Source organism: Triticum aestivum, chromosome 7B, assembly GCF_018294505.1.
Source record: "Triticum aestivum cultivar Chinese Spring chromosome 7B, IWGSC CS RefSeq v2.1, whole genome shotgun sequence".
Classification (NCBI taxonomy): Eukaryota; Viridiplantae; Streptophyta; class Magnoliopsida; order Poales; family Poaceae; genus Triticum; species Triticum aestivum.
Genome location: NC_057813.1, coordinates 40,941,430 through 40,951,867, shown reverse-complemented (window position 1 = coordinate 40,951,867; position 10,438 = coordinate 40,941,430). Strand labels below are relative to the sequence as shown.

Genomic DNA, 10,438 nt, shown 5'->3' with positions numbered 1-10,438 from the left:
TGTGTGTATGTAGATACATTTTAATTCCAGATACATTCGTTTTATCCATTTCGACGACAAGTTATTCGTGATGAAGGAAGTACAATATTTCTCACCATGCAATCTCAATGCTATACATATATCACTAATCTATTGGTTAAGTGAAGTCACGTACATGAGAAGATTACAAGCCGCAGTTTATTTAGGCTCTACACTGCAATCTGTAGTGTAGTACTAATATCTTTGAATCATTACCAATATATGAAATACTACTGTATATCGTATTATTTATTCAAAGTGTTATCTTATTTGATGTGTGGCTATTATTTAAAAAATCCACAACAAATTCACGCATCAATCGCACGGGGCGTCATCCAAAAATTCTCAAAAGAAAAAGTTAGGGTCCAAATTAAAACCTTGACTCTACCCTGACTACCCATATTCCATCCTCCAGGAGAAAAGAAGGTAAAATTCTCGACTATCTTAATTTACCATGAATGCAAGGATAGATAGGTGTGCATTCCCAAAACGAGGCGCTTCCCACGGTACAGACCCGAGCCAAAGCAGAGTGCCAAGCAGAGTGGTAGAAAGAGAAAAACCCTCGGCGCTACGATCTGCTTCTCCTCCGGCGCCGGCAGGGCAGCACACCGTCGAGGCGGAAGCGACCCGGCAGGGCTCGACGCGATGCCTCCCTCCCCCGCCCCATGCCCCGTCGTCGTCCTCAGCGACGACGAAAGCAGCGACGACGGCGCCGCATCCGACGCGGTCTCGAGGTCCGCTGCCGAGCGCATCGCCTCCACCCTGACCACCCAGGCCGCGGTCGACGCCCTCTGCAAGAACCACGACGTGCCGAGGGGGTTCGCCGCGCGCCCCGCCGGCGAGCTGCGCGCGCGCAGCGCGCCTCCGCGGGGGTCCGTCTGCGTGTACGCGCACATGCTGGAGACCGGGGTGCGCTTCCCGCTGCACGGCTTCTTCTGCGAGGCGCTCACCCACTTCCACCTCGCGCCGGGCCAGCTCTCCATAAACGGGTGGCGCGTCCTGGTGGGGTTCGTGGCGCTCTGCCATGAGGCCGACGTGCGGCCGTCCATGGCTCTGCTGAGGCACTTCTTCAAGCTGTACAACCGGAACGACTGGTACTACTTCCGCTGCAGGGCGGACGCCGGAGTGCTCTTCACTGGCACGAGCTATTCGCAATCTGAGAGGGAGTGGAAAGGGGGTTTCTTCTTCCTGACATCGGCGGAGGAATGGCGGTGCCCCGTGCGCTGGGGCGAGCCGCCGTACAAGAGCTCCGCCGCAGGTCCGGTGCTCACGAGCCAGCAGAAGCAGTCGGCGGAAAAGCTGCTAGGCGTACACGGCACAGCGCGCGATCTCCGGGCTTATCTCCGCGAGACAGATCTTGCTGCGGCCTTGCCCGCCGACCTCGCCGGCGCACCGCCACCACCTCAGCCCTCTCCACGTTCTACTGTCTCCCAAGGCAAGTGTTCTACTCCTGATTCCCCTTGTCCAGTTAGCACATACTCCCAGCGAAAGGTATTTTACTGGTGTGATTTGTGCTCTAGGGATGTATTCACCCGCCCGCGACATGACTGACAGTATGCCAGGGGAGAAGACAGCGGCGCCGGCGGCAAGGACAGAGCAGGTGAAAAGCGAGGCGCACGGCGACACGCTTCCGTTGTCCGGAAACAAGAGGAGACGGGAGGAGGTGACCGCAACAGACGGGCATGACGGCGCCGCCACGGTGTCCAACCCGCGTGCCCCGTCGGGCTTTGACCCGCGGTCACCGCGCTCCCCCGTACCCGACACACACGACGGCGACAGCGCCGACTGGAAGGCCGCGCAGAAGATTCTAGAGGGCCTCGTCACGCCGTCGCGGGAGCGCCACTTCGCGGCGTCGAAGCCCTCCGACGTCGTGGCGTCGAGCTACGTAGCAGTGCTCCAGGTACATCTCCAAGCAATTCGTTCGTCCGTAGGTGCATGTCTGGACCAGCATCACATTGTTTGTTTGTGCCGTTCGGCGGCAACAATGGCGCGTGCAGGCCGCGAACTACGCGACCTTCTCCATGACCTACGCGCTGGAGCTGGACGAAAAGGTCGTAGCGCGCGAGCGCGACAACCTGGCGCTGTGGGAGCAAGTGGAGAAGGAGAAGGCGGCGAGGCAGGCCGCGGAGGCGGAGCTGCAAAAGGTGAAGGCAGAGCTGGAGAGCGCCGAGGCGACGGCGGTGCAGCAGTTCCTGGGGTCCGAGGAGTACACGCGGCGGCTGGCCGTGCATGCGCTGCCGGCGTACTTGCGCGGCGCTGAGGAGATGAGGCGCGTCGTGCTCCGGCACTACCCGCACGTCGACGCCGGCAAGCTGGAGCTGCCGCTTGATTAGCTCGGTCTGAGTCTGATTAGTTGGAACTTGGAGTCGTTTGGTTGATCTTTTGTACATGGGGAAACTGCTCTAGCACATAGCAACATCATGTGCAGAGATTTAGCCAGGCCATGATTTGTTGCTGGTTTGGTCTGTTCATGGTTTCATGATCTAGCACTTCTGTGTAGAAATCGACTCGACGATGTTGCACGCAGTGAATGGATTTCATGGTTCAGATAAAAACTCATCATGATGTGTGCGATTACTGGATCGGCCATGATGATTTTTATCTTCGGAGAATGATCCAACAGGGGGAATAGTACCGAATGTGCCATGATTCTATGAAGATCCAGGTCCAATGCTGTTTGTAGCATGCGGTCTTCTAGCAAAATGCGGTTTACGTTCGCGTTCTACGAATGGTTCATGAGTGCTAACAATGATAGTCATCAGAAGCATTTCATATCCATTTGGTGCAAAATATGTTCATGAACAATGGTTCTTTTATCTCGATTCAGCAATGCCAAAACAAGTGGCATGGTTTCTATGCTCTGATGTCTTGTCTCGTCTGAGAAATGATGATTATGCTCCATAAATGTTAACAAAAATGCTGATCGAATATGGAATTGTTGTCCAGTCCTCTTTACCGCATTTTTTCCAGGACAACGTCCAATTTCACTTCTCGCGCGCTGCGTCAACACCTTTTTTCTGGCTTCAATGGTGTTTTAGATATCTAGATGGGGATGGAGCTTCGCACATGACGAATCATTGATGAGTGTGGGTGGAAGAACACGTCGATTATCCAAAGTTTTTATTTAATTTCTACGGTGTTTCTTAAGATGATCTTGAAAAGGTTGGTTGGCTTTAATATACGACTGGTGTTTCTGGTTTTCTTTGTTGTGAAAAGTAGGGGAAACCATGCAAAATAAAAGGATATGTTAAGAAAGAAAAATAACATGCGCAACTCTAGTTGGGCATGAAAATGTGGTTGCGCATGCGGCGCGACAGTGGGGCACCATGCAAAAGTAAAATGAAAGAGAAAATATTACATAAACAATGAAACAATGCGTTCATGAACAATGGTTCTTTTATCTCGATTCAGCAATGCCAAAACAAGTGGCATGGTTTCCATGCTCTGATGTCTTGTCTCGTCTGAAAAATGATGAATATGCTCCAAAATGTTAACAAAAAATGCTGATCGAATACGGAATTGTTGTCCAGTCCTCTTTACCGCATTTTTTTCCAGGACAATGTCCAATTCCACTTCTCGCGCGCTGCGTCAACACCTTTTTTCTGGCTTCAATGGTGTTTTAGATGGACGAGGCTTGCCTGCTCCCTCCTTGTACTCCCATCCGTGCTCCCCCGCCCAGAATTTCTCATCTAACGGCTCCACCGTTTTCTCTCCTCGGCGCTCCTTTTCTAGGAATAGAAAATGCAAACAAATCACAATTTGTTCCGTACTTCTCTCTCTTGTACGTATTTACTCCTTTCCTAGTTCCTTTTATTAGACTAACTGTATATTTAAAAAGCTTGAAATTTGGAGCTTCCGGTCCATGCCCAGGCCCAGCTGAACAATGCGTAGCCCCGTTGGTGGCATCGTGACTCGAACGATGGCGGCGGCGTAGTATAGCCCCATGCCGTTCACGGCCATGTATGCAACCGTGCCGCCGCGGATCCTGGATGGATATGGCTTCGTGTCCATGCAAGAATGGCAGTGACGGCGCTGGCCGTGGTGACGTTGAGGTGGCAATCCCCCTCCGCCAGGTCCTAGGTGATAGATGTCGTGGATCACTAGGCTAGATTAGGTCGGTGGTTTGCAGTGGTTTACCTTTACCATAGGTGGATGAACCCGCCGAAGTGGCTCTGGTGGGATGGCGACGACGGTGATGGCAGAGAGTGGACGCGGTGGTGGTCGTTGTGGAGCTTTCCATCGCTGACCGACTTTCCTCAATCGGTGAGGTTAGGAAGGTGGGCGACGGTTCTATTTTGGCACACGTGCCCTAGTGGCCCCCACCTCCCTCTTATAGCTGGCGCGATAGGGGCCCACAACCCAGTTGGGTTGAGCTCCCCTGATCAGGGAGCGAGTCAAGGGTCCAATGGGCCTTTGGGCCCATTGGTGGAGAGATCAATACTAACATTCTCCCCCTTGATCTCATCTTTCAAATTTACAACTTTATACTTTGAAATAACTCTTTTCAAAGTACTCATTTCATCATAGATTAATGCGTATGAGCTGCCCTATCGTCACGTTCAATCGCCGATGGACTTAACACCTACAACACACCTCTCTGTTTTGGAATTTATACATTAACTTTTGGGCCCTTTATTGTCCAAAAAACATAGACTATACCATAAACCCATGTCGACTGTGTGTTCTCTGAACGCACTGGGCGGTAAGCCTTCATTAAGCAGATATGCAAATACTTGTCTGTTGCTTTCATGCTCCAAGCATTTCAACATAATTCCGGACTTTCTCCTTAACAACATATAACTTTGTGTCAATGTGTTTGGCACCACACTTGACTCGTTGTCATAGGAGCAAATTACTTAATGGTTGATATGAGCACACCACTCATTAGCAATATTAATCCAGTTATTGATACAACCATTAATGATGTTTCAATTATGCCGAATCTGAAGATTAATGAGAAGCAGTGCAAAGTTGAGGATGAGCCTATTACTGTGACCTATACGTCTGCATATATGCAAGAATTGAGTGCTAGCTATTTAGCATGGAGACTGGAAGAAGTTGGAGTCCCTGACTCTGCGATGGTCCAAAATAATTTAAAGATGGAATTGTTTTCATGGAACCTAGTCCGCATGCATGCAATCCATGCACTCCAATGTACTATACGTGTACATGAGAGAAGTGAAGAGTTTCAACCAGATCGTACATGTGCTAGTGCTCGTAGAAGAGTTAAAGTGTATTATTTTTTTTATGTTGCCACGTCCACCAGAAAATAGAAGGAAGGCCAGGAATCTGTCGTGGGATATTATGTCCTTGTCTTCACTTGGATGGGGACCACCAGCAGGGGATCAAATAAAGATGTTCACCAGAAAAATAGGAGTCCAAGTTAGGAATACTCTTATCAGTTTTGTATCGGTCGTTTGTTTGCTAAAATATAAAGCATGCAATCCATTAGTTAAGGAAAGGGTCGTATGTTGTTTTAAACGTGAGAGAGAGTCCAGATTAGAAAGCGTTGCTTCTCAACCAAGTAGATAGCCAGCTATAAAACTAAGGTGCACACATTGTAAATATCAGGTTATATTTTTATGAATAGACACGATGTGTTTTTAGGGTAAATACCCGTATCGAGTTTTGGGGGAAGCTGTCTAAAAATCCCTAAGTTTTGGAGGAAGTTTTAGAAAACCTTTGTGTTGCGATTTCTTTTTGTGGAAATTGTTTTGTGCGTGAGTATCGTCGTTGAGATTGGTTTTCTCGTGCTGGACCATAAGGTTCAATCCCTCTACTTCGCGTACATCGCGTTCGCGGGCGAGAGGCTACTACTGCTGAAGGTGGAGTGTCGTGAAAGGTCGGGCCGCAACAACGGACCAGATCTCGCCATCGAGGTTCGGTCTTTATCAATGGTTATTGTTGTTGTCAACCATTATCAACTCCGGGTACATGTTTCTTTAACCTTTTTGCCTGTCCCTTAGCCTCATAGCATGTTGTACATTATCTTTACATCATGTCAATGATAATTGATTCATTCTTTAGAGTTTTTCCACACAAAAACTCCAAGTGTGAAAGTCAACGATAATTGTGGATTTCATTGTATATTTCACAAGTTCTATCTCTGTATTCACAACCTTTTAAGAGCGCTTGCTTCTTTTAGCATGAGGCCGATATTTTTGACTCCATTCCAGTGATCTATATCTGGACTGGACATTGCCAAAACAACCCGGTTACGTGAACTGTGTCACGGTAATGTTATACTTTTGCATTTATTAAGCTTCCAACAGCTGAAGCATATGGTACCATATTCATTTGGTATATTTCGTATTGACTTTTGGAACACTAAAGTTCCCAAAATCATTACCCTTTACTATAAGAACATGCGTAGGGTTTCTCGCATGCATACTTTAGAAAAATTTCTTAGCATGCCCATGCGACAATCCTAATACCCCTTTTATTCTTTTCTCGGTGAATCTCGATCCTTGTAACAAGAGACATTCTATCAAGAACATTATTTTGAAATTTGAGGACAAGAACTTATTTTCCTCCTGCAGTAGATTAACATCACTACTAACAAGTAGAATGTTATCCGCATGTACAGGATTAGGAAATGAAATTTCCATTCTATAAATTTATACAAACACAATTGTCCTCTCATTTTCTTTAACCCAAAACAACATTTGATTGCTTTAGTCCATAAAAGACTTCTTCAGGCAGTACCTCCTGTGTTCTTTACTTTCATCTGATGTAACTCAGATCATAATATCTTTCATCTGATGTAACTCAGATCATGAAGTGCTACCAACACTCATTGTAATCTATTCAGTGTAAAACGCACAAAACCCTTTTGATTTAAGTCCTGTTTTACACCTTTACGTATTTCCTTTGGAGTCACATTGTCCTTATAGACTCTTTACAGCCTACTGTTTTGGCTCCATTAGAAATTACTCACGAGTCCCAAACATCGTCGGGATTCACCAATTTTATTTCATCTCACATAGTCTCTTATCATTTAGATAAGTAGACACTTCTCAAAGCTCGGTTGAGCTTTAAATGAGGTGGGATCAACCTCTAATTTTAGTTCTCTAACACAGACTTTGTAGTCATCAGACATATCTGATTTTCTCATTCAGGTAATGGTACTTCTTTCATATGGGGCTGTTGTTGCTCTGTTATTGCCAAGCGGCAATTAATTCTATAGTCTTTTGTTGCCAAGAGGCAATAGATTTTACAGGGACCTTTATCACAAGATCCGTGTTTACTCATTCCTCCTTTATAGAGCTAACAACATGTCTTGTATAGGTCATACAACATGCTCCCCCAGATTACTCCATCTTCAATAAAATTGGGGTATCTTTAAACTTTATTATTTGGGTTTATTCTATTAATTCTTCTTTATGAAAATTTAACACCATCTTAGTATTCCTTAGTCTGCTTTAGAAACTGTAAAAGATCCAGGAATACAACTATTTCTTTTCTTTAGGGGTATTATTATGACCGTTGTACTCCCCAGATGATCACATTCTTCATTAATGGATCACTTTAGATGCATAATGTCCATCACATTATCTAAAGTATAGGGGAGTTTCATCATTCTTAATTTATCTCATATTTCTTTCTCCCCCTCGAAATGTAGCAATAACTTTTCTGCCACAATTTCAAAAAACCATTCATAACTGTTGTGAATTGAGGAAACTTCGACCATCTACTTCATTTATCTGATTACTTCATACGAAATGAAGTTATATGTTAACTGGTATGGGAGTACTTTTTCATTTTAGAAACTCAACAGAGTTCTTTATCATTAGTACTTTTGCAAGTCACACTTGCATATCATTCTTATCTTTAGGTTCGTCTGTAACTTTTATTCTATTTGAATTTATTGAGTGCATAATGACCGTTACACATAAGGTGTACGGTCAATACTAGGAAAGCTACTCCATACTTCTCTCCCATAGTGGGACACATTAAAAGCACACGAGTCATCATATATTTCTCCTATCATACAAAATAAGTCCTTTGCCAAAATTTCTCCTGCCATACAGGATTTTTGACATAATACTATGTCAACTTTACCCCGTTACGCATGTGTTTTCCCAGACTTTTTCCGTCATGCGGGTTTTATCATAATCATGTTTTCCAGCTATGCACGTAAATCCCTGTAAGAGACATAAATGCCAGAATTGGCTCTTTTCACTTCATATTCAATCATCAAATTCGGAAATAAATCTGAATGCTCTTAACACACATGCTTGATCCAACGTTGGTCAAATTAAACACGCATGTTGCTTGTTTAATCTTAAATTATGTTGACTAAAAAATTTTCTTCATAGAGAGTACATGAAAGCCATTCGTCAACCAAGACTCTCAATGATCTATCTTATTTTAAGCCATTCTTTAGAGAGAACATACTCCCTCATGTTATGACCTTTTTGGTCATCTTTTGGGTCAAAGTACCCAGCCATTCGTTTTCACGAATGAAAGCATGGAAAACTTTTAGTCTGAGAAAATTAGCCAATAATCAACAATAATGAGCATAAAAATAACCCCATATTAGTCTGGTTAAAAAAATGCACATTAAACTTTTAAAACTTTCTTTTATATTCTAAATCACCGTTCGAAGAATTAGAATAAAACACCATCCTTCTACATTAATTCCATATCACCGTTGGCGGAAATGGAAATAATGCATATAACTCATAAACAATGTGATGATAGTATAAACATTTTTTTCATAGTGTGTCTATTAAACAACTTTGCTAAGAAATAACCATCATAATCAACTTTATTGCAGCGGGAACAAGAAATGTACATTTCTCCGGTTCAAGAGCATTTCTTGATCTTTATCTGTTCTCTGAACATTGATCACTATGATACAAAATTTATCAGAGATTTAAGCTTTGAACATAGGACTCACAGAATTATATAGTATTGTTATCATCAACGTTGGTCAGAAAATAACAATACCATATTTTAACTTTAAAACAAATATCTTTTTTGCCATAGTGTAAACTATCTGCATCTTATTTCACCCACAGGGGAAAAACACTGCTAAGAACAATTCTGCAATTTAAAATTTTCCATCAGTTCCAATTTAATTGGAGGATAAAACTTTTACTTTGCAGCAAAAACTTTAAAATATTCTATTCAGAAACAATTATGTACTCTTTTACTCTATAATCAATTTTAACTGGTTGGTTCAAAATTGCATTAGAGAAGCAACAATTTAATCTTTTACTTTGGTTCTATTCACTTTTAAAAGAGCACTTTTATTTTTATTTGCAGCGGAAAAATATGAATAAAAAATTCATGAACTTTTTCTTTTCTGAAACATTACATTTACTTTTCTAGACAGAAGTTTCTTGTGATAATTTTGCATAGAAAAGATGTATGAAATTTGCCCAGAAACTAGAAAAAACAAACAAATCATGCTACAGAAAATAAACTGCAGCCCAGCCCATCGTGTGCGAGCTGTGGCGGCCTGGCCAGACAGCCTGGCCCGTCAGTCTCGAGCGGTTGTGGCCTCCTTTTGGCCCACTTTAGCTTTCGGCCCACTAGCCCAGAGGCAGAGCTAGGGTTTCTCCACGGCCGTCGATCTCCATCCAACTGTCCAGCGCATGATTCGGTTGAACAAAACCGTGGGGAAAGGAGACCCTGACTACAACCCTAGCCCATTATGTTTCCTTCGCCCCCTCCTCTATCTCCCGAAAACGGCGAAAGCAAGGGCCTCTCCGGTCGGCCACCCCAGCCGCCGGCGACGGTGGCGAGAGCCACTGCGCGCCTCCTCTCCCTCCTCCCTTCTCTTTCCACTTTATTCTCTTTCCATCTGAAGCAGAGAGAGGGAGACGCAGCTCTGCGACGGCGGCCTCTGTCCAGGTCGCCGGACCACCGCGCCGTGCGAGCGCGCCGGCGACGGCGACCAAGTCGCTGTCCGCGAGAGCTGCCTTCCCTTTCCCCTCCCTTTCTCCTTCTTCTTTCTCTTCTTCTGTCCCATCGGCTCCGTCTCTGTCGAGGAAAAAAGGGCAGCGCCTTGGTGGGCCGCTCCGGCCGCCGTGGACGGCGGTGAGGGCCACTGCGCCACACGGGCCGTTCCCCTTCGCTCTCTTCTTTCCATCCACCACCGCCCCAGCGTGAGAGAGACGCGAGCAGCGCGAGCAGAGCCTTCTCTGCTCCCCTTCGCGCGAGCGATTACGGTTTTCAGATGCGGCGCCCCCGCTGACCCCTTTGCCGGCATGCGCAAGCACCTCTAGGGTGAACACGCCGCCGTCAAATGACTCGTTGGTGGTGCCCTTTGCCCCAGTGGGGGTGTGTTCTTCGTCCGAATGTCTCGGCTTGCCGATGCCTGTCCGGATCGAGAGGAACGGCTCGTCCTTGCAGCGACGCAACTTTTTTTGATGAGGAGTTCTTTTCCCTCTTTCTCTGTTGGAGTTAGGGT

The 10,438-nt window shown here is 45.4% G+C and overlaps 1 protein-coding gene across 1 annotated transcript; it reads left to right on the top strand.

The window, feature by feature from the left end:
• The first annotated feature begins 480 nt into the window (after window positions 1-480).
• Window positions 481-2,868, top strand: LOC123157721 (uncharacterized). Its single transcript, XM_044575956.1, has 3 exons — window positions 481-1,453; window positions 1,539-1,918; window positions 2,016-2,868. The coding sequence occupies exons 1-3, from the start codon at window positions 664-666 to the stop codon at window positions 2,349-2,351; spliced, it is 1,506 nt and encodes a 501-aa protein (XP_044431891.1). The 5' UTR covers window positions 481-663; the 3' UTR covers window positions 2,352-2,868.
• Window positions 2,869-10,438: the final 7,570 nt, after the last annotated feature.